The sequence below is a fragment of the Pangasianodon hypophthalmus genome, chromosome 13, assembly GCF_027358585.1.
Source record: "Pangasianodon hypophthalmus isolate fPanHyp1 chromosome 13, fPanHyp1.pri, whole genome shotgun sequence".
Lineage (NCBI taxonomy): Eukaryota > Metazoa > Chordata > Actinopteri > Siluriformes > Pangasiidae > Pangasianodon > Pangasianodon hypophthalmus.
In genome coordinates this window covers 4,356,954-4,382,996 of record NC_069722.1, presented here as the reverse complement: position 1 = coordinate 4,382,996, position 26,043 = coordinate 4,356,954, and the positions used below count along the sequence as shown (strand labels likewise).

The 26,043-nt window shown below is 37.9% G+C and overlaps 1 protein-coding gene across 1 annotated transcript in view; it reads left to right on the top strand.

Annotated features, from left to right (window-relative positions):
* Positions 1-2,999, top strand: part of LOC113527979 (C1q-related factor) — a 35,926-nt gene extending 32,927 nt beyond the window's left edge. The window contains exon 2 of the mRNA XM_034309797.2: positions 1,680-2,999. Within this exon, the coding sequence (XP_034165688.1) occupies positions 1,680-1,859 (180 nt within the window). The 3' untranslated portion in view covers positions 1,860-2,999. The remainder of the gene's footprint in view (positions 1-1,679) is intronic.
* Positions 3,000-26,043: the final 23,044 nt, after the last annotated feature.

The window sequence follows — 26,043 nt, the reverse complement described above, 5'->3', positions numbered from 1 at the left end:
TACTCTCCCCACCCCAGAGCTGATTATTTTCCCATAACAGCACATCCAGAAATATTTTATTCCACTTATATACCACAGCAATTTGCCAACACTTACAATTCTTTATTTGTTAACGAACTGTTCGCTGTACTTTTTTGCCATTTATAGTTACGTATAATGATGGCAAATCATCAGTTCCTGTTCTCACTGACGCTTTAGGAGCAACAAAAAGTCTCTCCCTCATCAACCTCTCTTTTTTCTCTCTCAAACAGTCGAGGAAAACATACCGACTGGTACAAAGCACCGACACTGGAGACTCCTTCCATGAATGTTAAATAAACCCTTACAGAAAACTTCATCATATCAACAATTATATTTTTTTCTTTGTTAAATAACAATACTTTTTTATCCATTTATTATTAGTCTTTGATTATGCGAGCGTCCGCCATACAAGTCTCTGTGTAAGTTGTTACTATAGAAACAATAACGTATTAGAATGAGTGCATTAGCTAAAAGAAATCTGTGATTTGAATTACAGCTGGAACTACAGATGCTATAACTATAATCTGACTGAAGACTCTATCAGGAATTTTATTTAGGACTTGGACTCATATTAGCTAAAACGTTATCCACTTTTAGCACTAAAAGTCACTTTCAAATGGTGTAACTGTAGAAGATGTTTTGGCTTAGCATCCTTGCAGTGGCTAAATGATGCTAAGCGGTGACCTAGCCTGCAACAACCAAACATATATATCTTACGTATCTCATAGAAACAATGAGCGTTTATACTAGAAACAGATTGAAGTCTCTTGAGGTTTACAACTTTTTTTCGTGGGCACGTTCAAGACGTAACATTTTACAATTACAACATTTTGCTGAACAACGTTCGCTAGCTAAACCTGTCCATTATAGGCAACTCCTTAGTAAGCATGTGACCTAGATAGCTAGCTAGTTTCTTGATGTAGAAAAGCTGCTTAGGTTTATTAAAGCAATACTATAAAGAAGAAGAAGATAACTAGCTAACTAGCAAGCAAAGCCTGTTAAATTCTTGGTTCACTGATTTGATAGTTAGTTACTTAGCTGAGTAAATTAGCACTGCACAGACAGAGCAACTCAGACCCGTTATCCGTCCTAACTGCTTGTAACCATAACCGTCTTTTGTTAGCTTGGAAAAATGTCCAATTCGATAGTATGCAGTAAAAAAATAAAGTGTTTATGAATGCTTTTCTGATTATAACAGTACACCGTGACATTTTAAAAAACAAATTCTAGCTGATTTTCTTTTTTTTTTTTTTTAATGCCTATAGTCTCCTGCTATGTTTTGGCAACCAGGAGGCGTGGCTGACATCTATAGCAAATGAATCAACACCTTCCGACCAATCAGAATTGAGAATTCAATAACTCTGTTATAATGAAAATGAATGAACACCTTGATTACTCTATTGCTTTTGACTGAAGTAGCAACATAGCACTCCATATTTCTGAGAAGGTTTTACCTGTAAATACACCCTGTAATAGTGTAGCGTAACCATGGCAACGGCAAGGGAAAAAGGTTAAATCTGTGTATTATGAGGGTAAAGGTGTAGCTATGTTCCTTGGGATTTTTTTTTTTTTTTTGGACATAACATTCAGGAGTATTTTAACCCAGTCTGTCTGTGCTTCTCCTGCCTCCTCTTTCTCTCTATCCATCCCTCTTTCAGGTGAGAGCAAGTGCCATCGCTCAGGACGCTGACCAGAACTACGACTACGCCTCCAACAGCGTCATCCTGCATCTGGACGCCGGAGACGAGGTCTACATCAAACTGGACGGAGGCAAAGCCCACGGCGGCAACAACAACAAATACAGCACTTTCTCTGGTTTCATCCTCTACGCTGACTGAACTGCAGAGCTCGAGGAGAAGAGGAAGAAGACGAGACGGAGAAAGAAGAAGCCTTTATCATCCAAGCGCTTTGTTTTCACTTCACAGGATCATCCTGCCGCTTCAACCATCTTTTTTTTTTTTTTTTGCTTTGTTTGATTGCGAACTCTAGTAAGAGACTGTCAGTGGACAGAGGGTGTCATTTCTGCTCTATGAATCAACTTAATGACAAAAAAGTGAGGAAAAATGAAAGCGGTGAAAAAAGAGACATTTTCTTTCTTCCTATGAGACTCCTGCAGGACTTTCGAGTGGCAGAGATCTTTTTTCTCATAGTCGCGTACGTCTCCCCATCACATCTCATCTTCCGTCCACAGATATTTATCTATGAGATACGAGAATGATCCAAGATGTCTGTCCCTCATGGAGAAAGAGAAAATTAAATATTTTTTGAAGGCTTGCTTTATTGACTAAGGGATCGTTTCAGATTGAGTTTAGCCTAGTTAAAATCCTATTTCAGATTATTGAAAATGCTTGTGCATATTGAAAATTTTTGCCATCCTTAGCGCTTTTTGTTCTTTACCTCCCGTTCCTGAATAACTGAAGATTGGCGGTTGTTGTTTTTCAGCGTGATGTGCTGTGTCTGTAGCAGATGTGACTCGTGGCAGAACGTTGTCCATGAAGGACGTTTCGGAAAACACAAAGGACGCTTTTTCTAAATGCTGTTAATCCTTATTCCTTTATTTTCATCCATCAGTTAGCCGAGTACTTCTCTCATCCAACACTCCAGGCTCAAATGTTTCAAGTATCATTGTCCCTTTTAAATACCCAGCATGTTCATCTAGTCCAAAAACAACATAGTTTAAACCAGGGGTTCTCAAACTTCTTACTGTTTAAAAAAAAAAAAAGAAAGAAATAATCATGGTCTCCAATAGTAAACATTTATTTTACAAACAAGCTGTGCAAAAATTAGGTACATTATTTAAATGTATTTTATAATATAATATTTTGATAATATAACATTACCAAAATATTATATTATATATTTATAAATAATATATTATATTATTTTGGTAATATTATAAAAATGGTAATATTTTGGCTAGACCAGTTTTAAAATGTCATTAGATTAGGCTTGTGCGATATAAAGATTTAATTGTCTCTATGCAGTCGTATACACGATATCCAGTGACATTTACTCCGATATATATATATATATATATATATATATATATATATATATATATATATAACTATATATAATCAGATGACACCACCTGGAAGCCCCACCCCCTTCCTCTAATCTCACATACACTCCTGCTTTCTGTCGACATATGCAAAAAATATGCAAAAAAAATCAAATCTGTCAAATTACCTAAAATTAGACAAGTATATAGTAAACATCCAATAACTTTATTAATTAGAGATGCCACTGGAAAAAGTTGTCTAAAAATGGTCATAAAGGGACTTTCGGATTTTTGGCTAAAAGAGAAAAAAGGAGTTAAAAAAAAATAAAAAGATTAAATAGGCTTACACTAAAGTGGCCAAAACTAATACTTTACAAATAATGGTCATAATAATTAGAAAGTGATTAAAAAGGCTGTTTTTTTAAAGCTCTCCTGCATCGGTCAGCACTCAGATGTGTCCAAACGCTATAAGCAGCAACAGAATATCAGAGAAAGTGTCAGTATTGTAGACATTCGACAACAGATTTGTAAAAGGATTATATAAAAAACTGTACTATTATTTTATTTAATTTTTTTTACAACTTAAATATCCAGCTGAGTTTTAGCAATCGCCACTGTCCCTGTCTTCTTCTGGAAGATTAAATCATTAATCACCATATTTTCAAATGGTAAATCGTGAACAGGGAAAATCAACATCGCACAAGCCTACATTAGATTCCAGTTGATTATTTGTAGGTGTAATAACTTTGATAAAGGTGGATTGTAATTTCCAAAACTGTAACCAAATCAGAAAATCACAGACCCCTGAATGGCCCCCTGAAGTTCCTTGGACCCCACTTTGAGAACCACTCGAGATGTTCAGGCATTAAATGTGGCACGTAGAGGCATGCAGAGTAAAGGGAGCGATTAGAAATAACTCAAGATAAACTACCAAATCATAATTGCAACAGAAACTCGAAAAGGATGGACAGCGTGACAAAGAATCGAGAGCTATCAGCAAAGGAAAAACACACTCTCCCGTCTTGCGTCATTTCCGAGTCCTTATAGTAGACTGAGGGTGCCTGATTGGTTCCGAGGTGGGTGTCGTCATCACATTGACAGGGAAGATCGACCGGTCGGTTGTCCAATCACAAGATCTAAAAGTGGTAACAGTCAGAACAAGGCAGATAGAAAAAGACAAACCTCCCACAATAGTTTTATATACAGTATTCTTCCAGAGAAGCTCAGTGAAAATTTGGCAATTTGATCCAATGGTTCTCTATTTTATATACAGAATATTTGCTAGCTGCTTAATAGTACAGCAAGAACCACTTAGACTGATTCTCTACATTAAATACGAGCTCATGATCTATAATGGCTTCTTTTATGTGTTACATATTTATGTGCACATCCAAAACTTATTCAGGGTACAGGGTAGAACCAGTATCCCACAGAGACACGTAGTTACACTTAGAATGGTGTAACGGTCCAGTCAGAAGGTCCTCATCAGACATCAGACTTTGTCACATGAAAATATCACTACTAGATATTATACATTTCTACACACAACTAACAACAAACCTTCGCTTGTTCTAGGTGGACCCTTGATGTTCCAGGAATGTTTCTAACTTATATCTAAATACAGGGGCTGAGATTAGGGCTGAGGGAAAACACCAACATCCACACCACTGGTCATCAACACTACGCTCGGAGAAAATTTACAACCCTTTATGGGTATTTTGTTGTCCCACTCTGCAAACCCTTCAAGGTTTCAGTAAAAGCCTACAACAGCATGTTCTCCCACCAGAAATGATTTCAAGTAGAACCCTTTCTTGGAAACTACAAACCTTGTCTAATGAATCCTTAAAGCACCCCTTTTTGAAGGAGTGTACATTCTTTAAAAGAAAAGGCTAAATCTAGCATCTGTACGGGTTCTTCACATTGTTCTTCTACTGAAACACTTCAAGGTTCTGTGTTGAAACCTACAACAAACTATTTTTCTAACAGAAATGGAACTGAGAACTCTTATTACCCAATGAACCCATAAAGAACCCTTGAAGAACCCTTTTTCCCAAGTGTTGACACTCATAAAATGGGCTAGATCTAGAACATGGTAAGGTTCTTCACTTTGTCCCTCTAAAGGTTTTTAAAGGTTTTACTATGAACCGTATAAACATAGTATTTTCTTATCAGAGTGCGTAACCCCTTCAAGAAGCTGAGAACTCTAAAGAGCCCCTGAAGAAACTTTTTTTTTTTTTTTTAACACCAAGAGTGTACACTCCAAAAAAAAAAAAAAAAGTCATCTATAAGGGTTCATCACTTTGCTCCTTTAGTGGAACCTTTAAAGGTTCTACTCTGATCCCTTCTGATTTCCTATCAGAAAGGGTAATGAGAAAATATAAATCTGTTTTTTTTTTTTTTGGAAACCAAGAACATTAATTATCCAATGATGAACCCTTTTTCCCTAAGAGTGTACACTCAGGCGCAAGACTAAATCAAGCATGTGGTCTTCACTTTGATAGTGTTTTTCACTTTGTCCATCTGGATTAACCCTTAAAGGTTATCCTTGAACAGAGTATTTCTTTATCAGAGAGGGTAACCCCTTTAGGAAGCTGTGAAATTTCCAAAGAACCCTAAAAGAACCCCTTTTTTGAGGGATGTATATTCTTACAAAAAGTCTGAATCTTGTGCCTATAATGCTTCTTTGCTTTTTCCCCTGAAGAGGAATATTTCTCTATCAGAGAGGGTAACTCCTTTAGGAAGCTGAGAACTATCCACAGAACCCTTGAAGAACCTTGTTTCTCATTTAGGAAGCTGAGAACTACCTACAGAACCCTTGAAGAACCTTGTTTCTCCTTTAGGAAGCTGAGAACTATCCTCAGAACCCTTGAAGAACCTTGTTTCTCCTTTAGGAAGCTGAGAACTATCCTCAGAACCCTTGAAGAACCTTGTTTCTCCTTTAGGAAGCTGAGAACTATCTACAGAACCCTTGAAGAACCTTGTTTCTCCTTTAGGAAGCTGAGAACTATCCTCAGAACCCTTGAAGAACCTTGTTTAGTGTACACACATAAGAAAAGTCCAAATCTAGTGCCTATAAGGGTTCTTCTCATTGTCCCTCAGAACCATTAATGGTTCTGTTGAACTCTACCTTGAACTCAACCTTTGATGAACCCTTAAAGAACCTCTGAAGAACCTTTTACACTGTAAAGATTTTGTGTTGAATTCTACAACAGAGTATTTCTGGGGATCTACTTTACTACAGAGTTCAGGTCCAACAAATCCTAATCCAACACCTGTCTCAGATAATCAGATTAATAATCAGATTATGATCCGATTGGATCCGATTGGATTGGGTTGGAATTGTAGCTCTCCAGGAACAGTTTGGTGATCAGTATTCTACTCAATGATCAAGACCCAGTTTACATCTGCTTGTGTTTAAAGCATTTATATCTGATTGTTCAAACCACTTGAAGCAGTCTGAGATGCATTTTAGCCAGATGATGTACAAGTGTAAACACAACTGTCTCATTAGATAAACATTTCCAAATACGTTCCAAATACACATCCTAATGCACATGATCTCAGAGTCCACAATGCAATAATGATAGAAGATGCATAATTGGTGTACAAAAGCAAAAAAAAGAAAAAGAAATCCAGATTTTTTGTGTTGGAAACCATCTTTTGCATAAAAATACCTAAAAATATCATTATCAGCTGATGGGTGTATTATATGGGGCACAGCAGTTGGATTTTTAAAGTTCAAGTGGCCTTGTTTAAGATGTTTATCAGGACACATTTAAGATTCACATGAAAGGAGCAGGTGTAAACAGGGTCAAACAGACCAGCTTCAACTGCATGGCATGTAAGAGATTGAGAGAAAAGCAAGAAATAAAATTCCAGTAAGGGCTTAAATTACAGTGCTGTGCAAAGATTCATAAGTGAAGAAACTTTCCAAAATAATAAATAAGAATGGCACAATCCCACTTTTCCTTCTTCTAAACTTCTAAATATAATAAAAATCAATCCTAAACCAAATCGCTTTATATGTGTAAACATTTCCAGTTCAAAAAAAAATCCAGTTTCAGTCTTTTCCATCAGATCAGTGCAATCTTTATTGAAATTCACTATATACTATATAGAAAAAATATAATAAAGATAAGATAAACACATGTAAATGAGTATTTATTGGTCCAGGTGCTTACCCTTTGCCTTTAAAATGGTGTATATTCTCTCAGGTACGCTGCTGTGAAGTTTTAGAGGTATTCGGCTGCGTTTAAGAATCTCAGAGAACTCGTCACAGCAGGTTCTTTACAATTCAGTTCAATTTGGCTGCAATTACGTTTTTAGTGCTTTCGCACATTTTAGTCTGAGTGAAAAGAATACTTTTTGGGTTGTTTGGTTTGGCTATTTGGTTTGGTTTCACACTACGTGTAATTAAACGAGTGGGAAAAAAAGCATGTAGGGCTGAAAATTTACTTACAAAAAAAAAAATCACAACAATCACCCGAGAGAACACGGGGAATGTCGAACACCCAGTCGGCGCTAAGTAAATGATTTGATAATTATTTAAATAACTAGTAAATCCCTAATAAATAAATCCCTTCAAATATCTGCACTCTTAGAAAAAGGGTACTAAACTGTATCATGAAGATCAAAGAGCTTTTCCTTGTCGCTGGGGTGGTACCCTTATGTTTTGTACCGTTAATATGTATCTTTCATAAAATTTTGCCTTTGAGAGTTTTAAACCTACACCATACACACCTTCTAGGTAAAAGATACATACTGAAGGTGTACGCTTGAAGATAGCACACTAGCGACAAGGAAATGTACAGTTTAGTACAGTTTAGAATGAGGAGCAGCTCACATCTTGAAAAAAATGCTGATGTTTGATTCACTTCCTGCAGGTGAGTCGATTCAGAGTCAAATCACTTTCTCGCTGCAATTGATTCGTTCTAGAGTTCACTTGGAATTTTTGCTCTGTACTGTATTTAGGCCCCAAATTATACAGTCTCCTCTTTTCAGCCCTCAGAGCTCTTGTGTCCTGTTCTGCCGTTTGTAAGGGTGCAGTTTTAGTGCAGGTTAAAGCAGCTGGGTGACCTCTGACCTCAGCACAATGTATAGAACACGGGGACAGAGACAAAGAAAAAGAAAGTAAAGTAGAAGAAGAAGAAGTTAATCTCCTCCTGCGGCGTCCCCACGGGTCACTTCTACACACTCACGACGGGACGCTGATGTGATACGACACGGTGACAGTCTGCAGCCGAAGGAAGCTGATCTGTTCAAATTGTGTGTGTGTGTGTGCGTGTGTGTGTGTGTGTCCAGACAAGCCTTCATGCATGCACTGGAAATCTCCTCAGCCGCATCACTGATTACTGTTCACACAAACACATTTCAGCCAGTCCATGTTCTAATCAGCCAATGAGATTGCAGCGTGAGGGATGAAATAAATAAATCGACTCTTGAGAAGAAATGAGAACAATAAAGCTATGAAAGGAAATGAAATGTACGTGTACGTTGGTCCGACTTAATTTATCTTTTCAAAATGTAAATGAATTTAATTAATAAAGGTGACTTCTGAAGTCGATGGGCCTTTTGTCTTTTTTGTCTTATTTATTATTATTATTATTATTATTATTATTATTGTTGTTGTTGTTGTTGTTGTTGTTATTATTATTAGCAGTAGTAGTAGTAGTATTGTTGTTGTTACAGTAATTCCAGCTGTGTGCTAGGGCAGATGTTGGATGCTGTGCAGAGTCTGTAAGTTGTTCCGCAGCAGATTTTCACATCAATGTTTTATTCGTATCGCTGCTTTATATTACAACTGTCTCAGAGAGAGGAAACAAATGCCCATGACTGTCACAATCTCTGAGGATATTTCCCCCATTTCCTGTCTCCTCAACACACACACACACACACACACACACCTCTATTTTTGTCTTCTATCTGTCACCTAAGCTTGGCAGTAGCTTGCCCTGACTCACAAAGCAAAAGAGAAAAACACAGCTGCAGCCACAACAACAGCCGCACCTCCATTTCTCTCTCTCTCTCTCTCTCTCTCTCTCTCTCTCTCTCGCTCTCTGTCTCAATTAACTGCACAGGCATTAGAGACACTCTGGCTGGCTGTTAATTTAAATCAGACGGCGAATAATACTCCAGCCTCGTATTCATCACCTACTCGCAACCTGCTGCATGTGTGTGTGTGTGTGTCTGTTTGTGAGAGAGAGAGAGAGAGAGAGAGAGATAGAATTCTAACTTTTAAAAGTCCTTTATTTTGAATGAATAGTAAGAAGATGAATTCATTTAATACATCAAACTAAACAAAAACACAAGATTGAGTTGCACCTTATGAACTTTACCTCGTATCCTAGTGCAGAATATAAATTACTATAGTATGACATAAACTTTTAAGTTCCCCAAGAAGTACAAGGTGGAATCTTGGATCTAGCTGGAAACATGGTTCCACAAATAAACTCTGATTGTATTAGGGCTTGGGGTTAAAAAAAAATAAGACAAAGTCTTATCCACTTATCACCAATCATACACTCTAATATATTTTTTAAATAAATAACCATAAAACAATAAACATGAAATGGATATTCGAACAAAAATCATTTTCCACAATCTGAATTAAATTTTCAGAATTATTACATGACGGTTTTCTGTTGAGCAGGAGCAGCAGGGGACTGTTGTTGTTTTTCCTCCAACTCCAGATGGAACTTCTATTCCCAAGATGCTGTATCTTGATACGACAGAGCTTGCACATGGTACGATTTTTGTCCAATTTTTAATTGATAAAATCTGCCATGTGCATGCTCTGTCGCTTTCAAAATGGAGGTCGCAGGTTGGAGTTTGTCTAGCTGCTCTCTTACATTCCCTATCATTAGTCTGAGAGTGTGTTGTGAAATCTTGCGTGGCTCACCTGTCCAGGATGAATAGTTGTGTTTCCATGAAATTTTCACCTTCATATTATCAAACCAATTGGATGTTTAAGGTCTTTCTTATGGCTATGTAGCTTTTTCCATTAACTTTCCAGTGTCGTTTAATAATCTTGTCCCTGAGAACTTTAGGAAGCTCCTTCACCTTCACCATGACTGCTACTTGTTTTGTGAAAATTTCCCAACCAGTGACACCAACACCACTATTTTGATATATGATTTATTTGTATGTAATCTTTACTATATACAGTACTGTGCAAAAATCTTAGGCACATGCAAAGAAATGCTGTAGAGCAAAGATGCCTTCAGAAATAATGAAACTAAATGTTTCTACATTTTAAAAAAATACTATAAAGAGCAGTAAACAGTAATAAATGAAACAAAGTCAATGTTAGGTGTGACGATCCTTGGCTTTAAAAAAAAATAGTAGTCTCAGGTACAATTTGTGCAGTTTTATAAGGAAATTAGCTGTAAGTGTTACTGAGTTCTTCTGGAGACTTTAACTGTCGCACTTGCTTCTTATTTCTGCAGCGAAATCCAGCAGCCTTCATTATGTTTTTTATCTGAAAAGTGTTTCTTAGGTAACATGCTGCTTTCTTTACTGACATACAAACATTTTTCTGTAACATTTAATTTTGTGCTGGAAAACTAATGTTTGGAATCTAAAATGTTTTTGTACTGAATCAATAATGTAGAAGTCAGAAAATAAAAATCTATAACAAAGTTTATATTAAAAAAAAAATTGGGTGCCTAAGACTTCTGCACAGTACTGTGTGCGCATATATATATATATATATATATATATATATATATATATATATATATATATATATATATATATATATATATTAGAGAGAGGGAGAGAGTGTCCGAATACTTTTTCCCTTATCAAATTTTACTTTATAAACTTTATTTATATGAATTTTGTTAATATTTAAAAGTACAAAGTCAAAAGACATTATGTATGTAAATTTGAAGTGGATATATGCACTGGAACTATATTAAATAACGAAAACAATAGTGTCTGAACACTAACTTCCCTTCTTTTTTGTCAATATTCAGTTGAAAATGGTGGTTTTCTATCTAGAAAGAGACACAGAGATAGACTGGGAGAGGGAGGGGGGGAGAGAGAGAGAGAGAGAGATGGAAAAAGGCATGCAGGTATAGTCTTAAAGAAAGTATTAAATCTCCATTAACATAAAACAAATGACACTTGTTGGATTAAAGGGATATTGTGGGAGTTGCAGGTTACATTTGCGACTGCAGAAAGGTTTAGCACTCATAACAATTTTTCATTTGCATGAAATCCAAGGAAATCTCCCTCACTCATTATAAGTCCTCTGATTTGCTTGTGAGATTAGTTTGATGGAATTTAGCATTTATCGAAATCTAATCCTCCTCACACTTCAAGTGTATGCTCTTAATCTCTTCCTACGCTATGTTGTTATTTACCTTTATAATTTTCTTCTTGTCTTTTCTGCACTGTTTTCTCTCTTCAGTTTCCCAAGTGCATGTTTTTCTTCCTTCCATCTTCTCTCCTTCTCTTTTGTTTACCACTGCCCATGACCAGGCCCACAGTGGATCACGGAGGGTCTAAAGACATGTTCACTCTCTCTCTCTCTCTCTCCCTCGCACACACACACAAACACACACACACACAGATATAGCACAAAACAAATGGTCTCTTGGAAACCTGCCGGAAAACAGGTTAAATCAGCAGCAGAAGAAATTGTGCTCATACCGTACATAACCTTTCATAAGTGTGGTTCACCTGGGACATAAACACTGATAAACACTCAGCTCCAGAGACATCAAAGAGTCTTTGTGACCTCTGTCCTTACAGACAGAATCAGATTTTATCATAAGCCCCAAACGCAAATTAAGTCTGGATACACTGGATGCGTACACACAGTTGATCCGTATGTACCTGCTTAAACCACTATATTATTGGATTGGATTGGATTTAATCAGATAGGGTGGGCAGCATGATGGCACAGTGGGTAGCGTTGCTGCCTAATAGGGGTTCAGGGTTGATCCTGAGCTCAGGTTGCTATCTGTGCAGAGCTTTGCATGTTCTCCAAGTGTCCATGTGGGTTTCCCAACAACATGCTGGTAGATGTATTGGTCGTGCTAGGTGTTAATGAGTGTGAGACTGGTGTGTCATCCAGGGTTTATTCCCAGTGTGTATGCCAGAGTTGCCAGATAGGTTCTGGATCCACCAAACCTTGATCAGTGTAGGACAGAAAAGTTTGGGATAGGAGATGATAATTTGGGATAGGACAGGAAAGTTCAGTATAAAACAGGAATGTGTAGGATAGAAGAGGAGAATTTGGGATAGATGGGAATGTTTAGGAGAGTTTGGAATAGGATAGGATAGGAGAGTTTGGGATGGGATAGAATAGGAGAGGAATGTCTGAGATAGGAGAGGAGAATTTGGGATAGGACAGGAGAGTTTGGTATAAAGCAGGAATGTTTAGGATAGAAGAGGAGAATTTGGGATAGATGGCAATGTTTAGGAGAGTTTGGAATAGGATAGGATAGGATAGGATCATTTGGGATAGAATAGGAGAGGAATGTCTGGGACGGGAGAGGAGAATTTGGGATAGGACAGGAGAGTTCGGTATAAAGCAGGAATGTTTAGGATAGAAGAGGAGAATTTGGGATAGATGGGAATGTTTAGGAGAGTTTGGAATAGGATAGGATTGAAAAGGGTAGGATAGGATAGAATAGTTTGGGATAGGATAGAATAGGAGAGGAATGTCTGGGATAGGAGAGGGGAATTTGATATGATAGGATAGGAAAAGTTAAGATAAGAAAGGAAAGTTTAGGATAGTAGAGGACAGGATAGTATAGGACAGCAGAGTTTGGGATATGATGGGATAGCAAAGTTTAAGATAAGAAAGGAAAGTTTGGATAGGACAGGATAGGATAGGACAGAAGAGTTTGGGATATGATAGGATAGCAAAGTTTAAGATAGCATAAGGATAGGCTTTTTTATGACCCTGAACCGAACTATGATGAGTTGTATAAAAACTAGTCAATTTATAGACCTATTTACATCCCAGGGCAGGCTGACTCAAATACAATGTGAAACGCCCCCTCTGTGACTCACCTGTAACTTTATCCTCATCCACGTTACCCTAAAAAGCACTGCCAGGCTTTAGGAAGCTAACAATACACTGTTCACACTTGTTCATTTCGTTCCCTCTATCGCAAAAAATGTGACTCAACTGTAGTTAACGCTTTAGCTACACATTGAAATATCCAAGCATTTCATTATATCAATAGTGTTTTAGTTTTCTACGGAAAAAGATATAAACTTATAGTTTGGAGGACCAGTTTTCATTCAGGGTACATCAACCTGTACATCGTCAGGAGGATTCAACCATATGGTCCTTACAACAGCTCCTGATTTTTCTGGTCCAATCTTAGCCCACTTTCACTCACATGGCTTTCCTGGAAGGCTAAAAAAAAAGGGACCAACCCACACCTACCTTATGGCATCAGTCAAATCCTAGATTGTACCTCGAGTACACAAGGAAAACAAGCATCAAGTTTTCTCTGTGCTAGCGCCCACATGCCTGAATGCACTTCCCCTAGCAGTCACTTTCTGTCTTCATACATAGACTGAGGCCTTTCCCCTTCAATAAGCATTTAAATGAGCACTAACTGTGCATTTTAAAAAGTTTTACTTACTTTTGTGTGTACTAGTTTTTCAAGCACTTCTGCAGTGGTGGGCTAATTGCTAGCACTCAGGTTAAGCAGATCTATCGGTAATAGCATTCACACTGGCCTGAAGGACAAGTAGGAATCGGGGCTGTTTTTTTCAACCTTTTAAATGCAACACGCCCCCATTTTCTTCATATATTTCTCGTGGCACATGCTACCATTTTCTGCATACCACCACCTGCTCCACTATACACATGAACCAAGGACACAGGGTGTTTGTAGAAACTGTTACTAGGCATACTGATTAGCTTAGATGGATGCTAGACAATCTTCCCAGAATCAGGAAAACAAACTGTTACATGCTGGTAGATGTATAGGCTAAGCTAAAGGGCTAAGTCTTAATGAGTGTGAGACTGGTGTCCCATCCAGAGTGTATTCCCAGTGTTCCCAGGAGAGGATTTAGGATAGGAGAAGAGAGTTTGGAAGAGGAGAGTTTGGGATAGGACAGGAATGTTTAGGATAACAGACGAGAGGAAAGTTGTGATAGCAGAGGAGAGTTTGGCGTAGGATAGGAATATTTAGGATAGGATCGCACAGGAGCATGGTTAAGAGACAGAGAGCTTGGTGGTTAAGGGATTGGGTGACTGATTGGAAGGTTGTGAGTTCAAATCCCAGCACTGCTAAGCTGTCATTTTGGCCCTTGAGCAAGGCTCTTAACCCTCAAGTGCTCAGTTGCATAAATGAGATAAATGTAACCTTCACTTCTGTAAGTCGTAACAGGTTTGGACCTCTTAGTTCCAGTGAAGGGAAACTGTAAAGCCACAGCATACAAAGACATTCTATACAATTGTGTGCTTCCAAGTTTGTGGCACCAGTTTGGGGAAGAACCACATTCGGGTGTAATGGTCAGGTGTACACAAACTTTTGGCCATATAGTGTAACACAATACACAGTCACCATACATTTATACACTTCCAAATACATTTTGAGCAAGCACAATCAGCAGAGACTGAGATAACCAGGGAAGTTGCCTCTCTCAGGGACTCAGATACGCCCTTATTTTCCACAGTAATAATGTGCAATAATGCACATTATTAGTTTATTATACTTGATTTAAATTATGCTAGTTGCTTCTTTTAAGCCAAGTTAATTGGACTTGTGGGCAACTAAGACTGGGACTGGGCAGCACGTTTTTTCTTTCACTTGTCTGGTGGGCTGGCTAATGAATTCATGATCTGTCCTTCTCTCTTCTGTAAGAAGAATGTGTTTCTGAGCTCTCCATCTCACGCCGATGCTTTCCGGTATAGAACTTGAGCCGTGAGCAGAACAGCCAGCACATCATTCATGGATAGCTTGGGAACGCACAGAAATTGTATCTCCTGAGTATGAAAGGTCTTATGCAGGGATTAAAGGGATAAGCAGCAAAAATAATCATTGCATGATTGCAGTTTCCACTGTAAAAATAGAATGTAGAGGTTTTCAGGAGGTGACGATGAGGCAGATTGTACTGTGAGTGTAGCTTTTTCTTTTCTCTTCTGATGGATTCATCATGCCGTGGGCTGTGGTGTCCATAAATAATGGCTGGATCACTATAGGAAACACACACACACACACACACACCATACCCTTACAGTGTGAATGCCTAGGGATGAGTAGTGTAGGCATGAGGATGAATAATGCAATTTGAGCGCAGAGGACACAGTGGGAATAGTGGCACTGTGACTTGATACACACACACACACACAGTGCAGGGACACTGTCACTACGCATTACGACTCACACACTTAACCCACAATATTATTTATAGATTTGTACACACAGTGCTCAGTCACACATTTCGAAGCAGAAGGGGGTACGGGATATATACAACAGGTTATAAGCACTGGATTACATTTCAGGATAAAAACCCACACACACTCACACACACACAAGCCCATCGAGATCACTGATCACACCGAGGAGAGAAAATACAGCATATCAGAGTTAAAGTAGCTGAAACTTAGCAGCTAATGATTCTGTGCTAGTGACTCAGCCACCGCTAATCGATACAGCAACACTCTCAACACAGCAGTTAGGCTAATTATCAGATTTACAAAATTACCTCCTTACCACAGATGTCATCGATTAGCAAAAAACATGCTTGCTGTCATTGGGTTATGTTCTTTTACTTCATTAATTTTTTTGTACCGGAGCTATAAAACTAATGTAGTTAGTAGGAAGTGAAGCTTTTTAGCTGCCAGTTTAGCATTGTGCAAAATGACCATACGTTCATGCTAGCAGGTGACATTCACTTTCTATTTATGTGCATGACACAGAGTTGCAACTTCAGCGACAACAGCTATACTAGAGAGCGTGTGTACAGAGAAAAACAACAGAAATAGAAAAATAATGATTGCAAGGACGTAGCAGAAATTTTTGATGCCTCTGGCTAGTGTATGTAGCTTGTACAATTAGCATGCTTTGCTAATCTGCCAACAAAAGTAGTATGAATCCTAGCATGTAGAATAAATCAAACAACCAATTTTCACACTGATTAGTGCATTATTTCATTTGTGTTTATTGAATTAGTGTTAGAAATGTTTCAATTTTGGCTACAACTGTTTCTCAGTTTCTCAGAACTAAAAAAAAAAAAATACAGGAAGAGATAAAGAGACATGAAGCTAGCTAGTATGAATGTATGATGTTCATGTTTACAAGAAAGCAAATAAATAAATAAAAAAAAATCAAATATCCCACATAGCAATATCCATCCTTAAAGTGGTTTTTGTTTTTTAAAATTATTTTTAACTGCAAAATGCGTAATAAGAGGTTTTCCCTCTCGTATTCAAAGCAGGAAGTTGTTGGTTATGATTTTGTTTTTGCCCACAATGTCCCTTTAATGTTCTTAATTTAAATTTCGAAATCTTTTGGAATCCGTTGTCCAAAGTGGCGAAGTCTGAGAGCGCCGTGTTTGCGTTGTACTTTTTGCAAACACAGATGTATTTCATGATCTCCACAATTCCAAAATGGCGCAACTTCGATACTATTTTCTATATTAAGTATATTAATTTCAAGTTTGAATGCTGTGTATAGTGCTCAAGCAATGCTGAGACATTGCCTGAGCACTATACACAATTTGTTTTATGTTTAAACTGACACATTAAAATGGTGGATATGACATAATGGGTCAGGAACACAGTGTGCATGCTTAGCATGCCGTTTTCTGTTGTTTTCTAAATATCTAGCTAGCTAATATCATCACCAGCAGCAGCACTTTTTGGTATGAATCTATTTTCTCTAGAGTGAGATTTTCTGGTTTGAATCCTGATTAAAAATATAGTTTGAAAGACAACAATGCTTTGGGGAAGGATATCGCTAGTTGGGCTGTTTGATTCTTTTTATTTTGTTAGCCATTTAGCTTCGTCGTGGATGGGAAAGTGCTAGCGTAGTTAAAACATAGTGTGGCCTGAGACAAATGCTGCAAATGCTGACTACATTTAGCAGAAAGGAAACGTTGTGTAAATTTTATTTCTTTAACCTTTAACTGTCCAGCTCTCTGTTTGTATTGCATTATTCCTCACTGCGCTAGTCGCTAGCACTGGATTAGCATCCGCCATTACGTGACACATAATCACTCAAGCCGAAGGGGGGAAAAGACACATGAAGGCACATTCGTTTTAACTTTTTCAGAAAGATTTAATTAGAAATACTGAACACAGGGTTCTTTCAGAGTCGGGTGAAAGGAAGAAAAAGAAGAAATCTCACAGACAGAAGAACAGAACTGATGGAGGGATTTTAGACGGTAGAGGTGTGATGTATCGTGTGCACAGTGTCAGGTAACAAGGTGTAGAGGACAAAAGTGGAACAGTTACCAGTGTGTGTGTGTGTGTGTGTGTGTGTGTGTGTGTGTGTGAGTGAGTGAGTGAGTGTGTGTGTGTGTGTCTTAAAGGCTGCATGCATCACTGAGGGAGGCACAGTGAGCCATCTGCCCAATTAGGCATCGCGCCCACCACTGCACTCTTCTTTTCAATTACCACTGTGTTCCCAAAGAACACACACTCTCTCTCTCTGTCTCACACACACACACATATAAACACACCCACACTCTCACACATGGTCTAATTTTGCCAAAATTACCAGTGTGAAGCTCGTAATGATAAGAGAGGTTATTGATACCAAATGACACACACAGTTTTTGCACAATTAACCTGCTTCTCTTATCTCGGGCTCTTACAGAACCTTACAAAAGTGTTGTTGTGGTGCAGATTTCACATCCAAACAAGCACACAGCTAACAGAACTGAACTGAAATGAGGGGTGTAAATGCCAAGCTGTTCCCTCCTGACGTCCTGTGTCATGTTTCTTACATGAAGGTCAAACGATATCACGTTCTAATTTTTTGTGCTAGTTAACTAGCGTCACAGCAAAGGGTTATTTTCTGATTATGTTAGCTACATTACTAGGTAGCTAATATCAAGCAATAAGGTATTACATAAGCTAGCTAATTGCAGCAAAGGCTTTGTATTATATTAGTATTAATTGTATTGATTGTTAAAAAAAAAAAAAGCTGTGGGGATGTTGACCAGTCGAGGTGGTGGGGGAAAAAAAAAGCCAGATGGTAAAGGGGTGCAGGCAGACAGTAAAGAATATAAGAATAACAATAAATTTACTTTGGAATAAAAATAAATTTACTGCAAACGGCACAAGAGTTATGTTGGATTGGTTATATTTTTTAACTGCAATTAATTGAATTCTTTTTTTTTTTTTTTTTTTTGCCTTAATGGACTGTTAGCACCTTGATATCACTTGATATCACTTGATATCACGTGCAATTTTTTTAAATCCTCCACTCTGGAATTCTTCCCACAGTTATTTTTGTAGCCCTTTAAACCAAAATAAAATTTAAATAAAGTCTCTTGCAGTGTAGCAGAGGGAATTTTGTTGTGACCAGCGTTGTTTCGGAGCCGCGGGTTGCACATCACTATCCAATCCTACTCGGCTAATTTAGAGCCAGATTAGTGATGAATTGCAACTCAAAGAAACTGATCCAGACCCATTTTTGGATTCTGCTGAGGCTGGAATTGAATGTGGCGGAAAAACCTCCTAGATGCTACTATAGACAACGCATCCTTCATCATTAAGCTATAAGGAGCTTCCATGCTGCGCGCTCTCAGTTTCGGACTCAACAGTTACAGTATGTCATGACAGTATGTTGCGTGATGTGCACATTTGTTTTGTTTTCACTTCCTGGTCCTGTCTCCGCCCCTGTTTTGTCCCTATTTTGTGTTAATCTGTTGTCAGTTTAGCCTTTTTTATAGTATGTCTGTTTATACCCTGTTGTGTCTTTGTTTCTTTCTGAAGTCTCCTCCCAAGTATATGTGCGTTATGTAGCATTGTATAAATTCTATGTTTATTATCATTCCTGATTTTTTTTAACCTATTGATGATGAGTATATATGATATACTGAGTATATGCACTTGTGTCCTGCCTCTAATTGTATGTTTCAAGTTTCAACTGAGCTGCTAGTACGTCCGCACAAGGGCGTTTTAAGTATCTTTAAATAGTGTAATACGATACACTTATTTATTATTTTGTATATTGTACCCTATTTATGGCTTTTAACTGAAGTGCAGTTTGACGCGTTGAATATTGATTACCTGAAACACCTTTAAACACCTTTGAAAACGTGACTATTCGACTACTTTTTTTTAATTGCAGGTCGACTAGTAAAAAATTTGTAGTTGTGCAACCTTTAGCTCTGCGTTGTGGATTTTTAACATGGATGCTTGGACCCCTAGTGTGTTAATTATACACTCCCGGATGTTAATTTTTCCAGATGCTGTGGCAGCTGAGGCTGTGAGTCAGACCCTTAGAGTCAAGAGATGTCTTTTTTGTTTGTTTGTTTGAATGCACAAGACACTGAAATGCTGAACCACACACACACACACACACACACACACACGCACACCTGTCTTGGAACACCACATTTCTCACGAACCACAAACTCTGGCCTTTTCAACTCAAAACAATGGGCTGCCTAACTCCGCCTGTTGTCATGGCAACCCGTGACTCGGTGGCATTAGGAACCCTGGTGATGTGTGGGCTTGACCTTTTAGGAAAAAATCACTGTAGAGTCACTGCCACAGGAAGTATGTGTCTGTGTGTAATGTATTTGTGTAAAGCTTTGTTTGGGAGATGCGATACAGAGCGTATCATTAAATCATATCATCACTTGTTGGCCTGACACCGAGGTGTGTGCAGAACACGCGATGAGCAGCGGCAGATATATTGTAGTGTCAAATGGGTCATAAGAAGGACAACAGAGAGTGGCAAAAGAGTGCTGTCGTATTTGGTGTGTTAGGAATAAAAGACAACAGGGCATGCTGTTATAGGAAAATAACAATGGAGTGGTGTGATGCAGCCTGCTGAGAAATGGATCCTGACCTGAAGTTGATTATTTTCCAATAACAACATGTCCTAGTGTGTTTTATTCCATTGGCAATTTGCCAATGATTACAGTTTCTATTTCAAATTTTTTTTTTAAATTGTACTTTGTAAATTGTACAATAATTGATTATTGTTACATTTAATGTTGTAAAATGTACATGAAACAGATTCTCTTTTCTTATTATTATCTTGAAGATAATAAGATAAAAACAACCCAGCTTGTCAAGTTACCAAGAAACCGTAAAGCATAAACACCTCTGTCCTGAAGACTTTCCAGTGTCAGGAACTTTAGTTACAGCTTTACTTCTGACTGTTACACAAAGCTGACACTGGAGACTCCTTCCAAAAAATGCTAAATAAACGTATCCTTATAGAAAACTTCACCATATCAAGGATTACACACATTTTTTATCTTTAAGTTTAGGTGTAGAATCTTAAGTCCCTGTGTTAGTTACTATAGAAACGATAACGTATTATAAATATAAACCTGTGGTTAGCGTCATAACTGGAACTATTGTCAGAGGTGCTGTGATAGAAAATTAATCAACACCTTCTAACCAATCAGATTTGAGAATTGAACAGAGTGAGTGTATAAGGGGGAAAAAAATAAAGAAACAGTCGCAAGAAGTTGGCGAATTTGCCAGCGTGTCTATAGGTCTATAAACAGTGGGATAAACCTGTAGAATATTTTTTTTGGAACTCTGTGTGAATTGCACCCAGGCAGAGGAAGAGTGGGCTAAAACTGACAGGCACTCTCTCAAAACACTGATGGCATCCTTACCTGACTGGATTGTTGCCATTATTGAGGCAATAACTGGAGGTGTTAGCAGGTATTACAGGAGAAATGACACATGGGAGCTTAAGTTGTCCCTGAAAAAGAAACTAAAGAAGCAAGCAAATATTGCCTAATTTGATATAATATAAGCATCTTTATGATCTATATGAGGAAACCGTTTATTTACCACTTGCACGGCAACAGTGAGATATCGCCATCTGATTTCTATAAAAGAAAGTCAATAAAACATCTTTGAACACTGCTACTTGGTAAATAATTTACAGGTGAAAATGGCGAATAGATTCATTATCACAACCAACCTTTGCACATTGATTGCTGATAATTCAGAAATTGACATTTATCTATGCAAATGAGGCTCCGGTTAATTAAAAGTGCCTAGATTTGCATTTGCATGTCATTTGTTCAGTATAAAATCCAGTGTAACAACAATACAACGATGTCTGAGAAACATCTAGAAACTTCGATTTCTGTTTCAAAGTAACAAAGTACAATTACCTACGTCTGTATCTGTGCTTTACGATTGAGATTTCCTTCCAGCTTCCAACACTTTTGTCTTTTACTTATTTTCTACGCACATCTTTCAAACATCACTTCATTCCTCTGTAGTCATATATTCATAATGTCATAAGGTGACTTTTTAGCATCAGACAGCTTCAAGTAGTTGATTATTACTAAATTACTAAGACACCTAAACGTAAGTAGATGTGACAGCGAAGATGAGACCTGTAATACCCATCACTGTAATCTATCCGCTGCTATGTGCACTTTGTATTTGTCACAGCTGTTATTGTGACAGCTAGCTATTAGCATTCAGCTAGTCAGCGTTATTGTCATGCTAGCTAACATTTGAGAGATTAGGAATAAAGCTGTTGTTAGTCTTCATCCATTGCTCTTTGCTTCCTTGTTGAATGTAACTTAAATCAGTGTCTTTTTCTTTTTCCTTCATCGATTTTAAAAGATTTGATACTTTTCTAATTTATTTAGAGTGAACATGTTTAAGCTGTAAGTCAAATTGTACTAGAGTATTTCTGTACTTACATGAATGCTTTCACTTTTTCTTGAGTAAATAATGTAGGTATTTTTTACCACCTCTGTTCTGATTATAGAAAAAAAACAACTCAATTTGAGAAAAAATCACTTTAAAAATACAATGTAAAGTGTTTCCAATATAGTATGTGGTTGTGTAAAGGAAACTGGTGTGTATGTGATAATGACATATACACTCACTGTCCACTTTATTAGGAACACCTGTTCACCTTCTCATTCATGCAGTTATCTAATCAGCCAATCACGTGGCAACACAATGCAAAAAAAAAAAAAAAAGAAAATAATCAAGCAGATACAGATCAAGAGGTCTCTGTGACTTTACCCTTGGCAAGGATGTTGGTGCCAGTGGGCTGGTTTGAGTATCTCAGAAACTGCTGATCTCCTGGGAATTTCACACAAAACAGTCTCTAGAGTTTAAACAGAATGGGGCGAAAAACAAAAAACATCCTGTGAGCGGAGAGTCTGCAGGCTGAAACACCTGAGAGAGATGAGATGAGATGAGAGAGATCAGAGGAGGAGAGAGACCAGACTAGTCTGAGCTGACAGAAAGTCTACAGAAACTCAAATAATCACTTTTTACAACCGTGGTGAGCAGAAAAGCAAAAACAGTGAAATAAATTCTTGAATTTTGACATTTATTATTATTGTTTGACATTTTTTACCACTACTGGGAGACTGAAGTGTCTATTGTTTATGTGATCCATGTAGAAGAAAAAACATGATCCCTGGGATAACAAAGTGGCTGTCAAATCCGAATCTTCTGCCAATTCCGGAGCCACCAAGACTCCACAATCCGATCCAGTCCGGACATTATGTTGCACTCACTCACCTGTCTATTGACCTCGCCTGTTTCCTTGTTAACACACATTTACTTCTGTGTATTTATACCAGTCATTCATGGATCTTTGCTTAGAATTTTGAGAATGAGGGAAAGGGATGGTGGCTATTTAATGAAAGAGGAAGGAAAAGAAGAGAAGAATATATATATATAAATATCTGGAACTAGAAACTGTTGAGCATGTACTTATTCAATGTAGTCAATATCAAGAGGTGAAAAATAGTTTAGACAAAAAGAAATAGCAATAGAAGAAATAGAAAAACATAAATAGCAATACAGGTTTTATACAGAACTTCTGTCTTGAGCATGTTCCCATGTGGGAAAAATTAAAGTTACAACTTTATCTCTGACTGTTACAAAGCACACTGACACTGGAGACTCCTTCCCTGAAAGAAGCATCCGCTATACAAGTCCAAGTGATTTAGCTGTTAATATAGAAATGCATACAATGGACAAATATTAAAATAAACCTGTGTTTTATCAGAGCTGCTGTTGTAGAAAATGAATCAATACCTTCTAACCAATCAGGATTGAGAATTCAACATGGCTGTGCTATAAGTGTGTTGTATTTATGATACGTTATTGATGATACAAGGGTCCAGAATATGTAGCCTGCATGTCCTGTACAGTTCCTGTACTTTGGCCTTTTTAAATAAACTCTTGTTGAGTCTTATAATGTGTGACCTTTAGTTTGAAAGTGTGTCTGCAGGTGTTCCTTAACCGTTATATGAGAGTTTAAGTGCCCTTCTGTGCTCACGAGACACAGTGATCATTAGTTCGCCCACTCCGGACCACTAAGCATTAGTAGGGGCTTGGTTGTGTGAGACTCTTTATATCTCGAGCCAGGTGTTTCATAGGAACATGCTAATTATCTGTATACACTCCTCCCAAGCATTTATTTGGGAGGACAGTGTAATTATATGATCCAAGGGAGTTGTAGGCATTCAGCTACTGCCAATATGACTACCAATACTATTCACAAGGTAGCTATAGATGTCTGGGTATGTTATAAGTGGCATTAAGAGTCATTTTGTAAGAATCAATGGCACTGGTTAAACAGATTCCGTATCTGTCTTTGTTTCTCGTTGACGAGTTTAAATCCAGAGCTGCCAACGCTGACAGCACAGATGGCGTACAAGCTTCTTCTGGGGTTTGCTAATAGTAGAGAATAACTCATTTAGAAGATGATAAAAGAAGGCAAGACAAAACATGTGGTGGATTATGATGGTGAAACTTACCCTTTGTGAACATAAAATCGGTCGATTAGCAGAGTAGCATAAGTCTAACTTCTTCACCCAGGCCCTGTGGTGTGTTTTGTGCAATATTACGAGGGAGGAACGTGACAAGCGCTTTTTCCCGTGGGCATCTAAAGAGTACAAATCATCTACTCATGGACATAGCAGAGTGAGTTTTGGGGATTAAATGGGCTAAAAGACAATCATTTGTTGAGGTTAAAATGATTGTGAACACAACATGCTAAAAATATGATTAATGCTCATACCTAACTAATACAGTGCAGTGGATGAAGTAAGAAATAAAACAGTGTTGTGAGAGTGCTGTTGTATTAAAGCTGCGGCGAGTGATTTTTCTTTTTAAGTCAGAACACTGGTTGTAATACTTGGTGAAGTTCTCCTAACATTCCTGCAGCTTTACTAAAATATCTGCTTAGAGGAAAAACTCCCCAGGTTCTAGAAATAAAAGAAAAAACAAATTAAGTAGAACCACCATTGTTCAACCAATCAGGACAAAGGACTGTCTCTAAATCCATTTCTATTATACTGCCTGTTAATTCAGAAAGCTTGCCTTCTTCCACTTAGTTTGCCAACCATCCCACCCTGGCTTCCACCGTGGATTGGCTGGGAAACCTTTTGTTGCATTTGTTTGCATTTTGAGTCTCACTGTAGCAAGCTTCAGCTAATCCTAGCTAAATCGCTGATTGTACCTTCAATTAACATAAGTGGCTAATGTTACTAGTCATCTAGCTACGCTTTGTTCACACTATTTAGGAATGTTTAGCTAGTATCTAACATTAGATAGTGTCACAGTTTCCCCTTTCATATTGTGATTTTCATGGTGACACAAGTCATGTTCTTGTGTTTTCCTTTTTTGTTTTTGTCCTGTCTAAGCCCCTGTCACATCATTGATTTGTTACCTGACTGTGTTCACCTGTTCTGTGTTTGGTTCTTGATTCATTTGCCTTCTTATGTTCTGTGTTTCATTGTTTGTTGTGAAATTTTGTCAATAATATTACCAAGCGTCATAAGCTACCATAAGCTATCATAAGCTGCCAAGTGTCATCCAGATATGGGTCAAAAACAACAAGGACTAGAACACAGAGAGCGTTCTAGTTCTTGCTGCTTTTGACCCATGTCTTTGTACTTGACGTATTCGAATATGGATATGCCGATGATTACCTGTCGGCGTGTGCTTTGACCCCTACTTTAAACTCTCTTTAGGGTAGCCATGTTGGATTATCCATATTAGACACCAACATGGACTGTGGTTTTGCCAAACATATTTTTGCATCTTGTGTTTAACTTCTTCTGTGCTGTTCTGCCATGCAAAACACCACATGAATTATACAGAATGAGCAGAGGCTGAATTAGATTCTTCTACATGAGTGGGAGGATGTGGGTGCTCAGTGGTTAAGGCTTTGTGCTACTGCTCAGAAGGATGTGAGTTCAAATCCTAGTACTGCCAAGATATTCTGTCACTGTTGGGTCCTTGAGAAAAATCCTTAACTGCTCAGTTTTATCCTGTCTCAATTGTAAGACTCTTTGGATAAAAGCATCATCTAAAATGAGCAAATGTAAAATCTAAATGTAAGTCTTCTAGCCAGTCGATGGGCTGCTTGCACAAACACTTCCGCATTATAAACAAAATGGCACTTCCTCTTCCGGCTCGTCCACTATAATGACAAGGGCACTATTTCATGCCCGGTGTCTGCAGGAGCTCCTGAAAATAAACGACAATGACATTCATTATATATGTAAGACTACTTGCAAAGCTCCTTCTAGTAAGCTGGAGAAGGGCATCAGTATGCTACTGTATGCTTCATCATACATAAACTACTATGAAGGGAAGAAAATACCTATTAACTGAAACAAACACCCGGTCTAACATTGCTGCTGTCTGACTGTACTGCTGAATATAAACAGTGCTTCTGGAGACATGGAAATACATCATAGCCCTGAGTGCAAGCAGCCCATTGTGTGAAATTTGGCACTCAGGGTGGCCAATCAGATGACTGGGGAGGCAAATGGCATCTCCATTCCGGTCGTGGAGTCAAAGAGAGAGCTGTGGTGTGCACACACACACACACACACACACA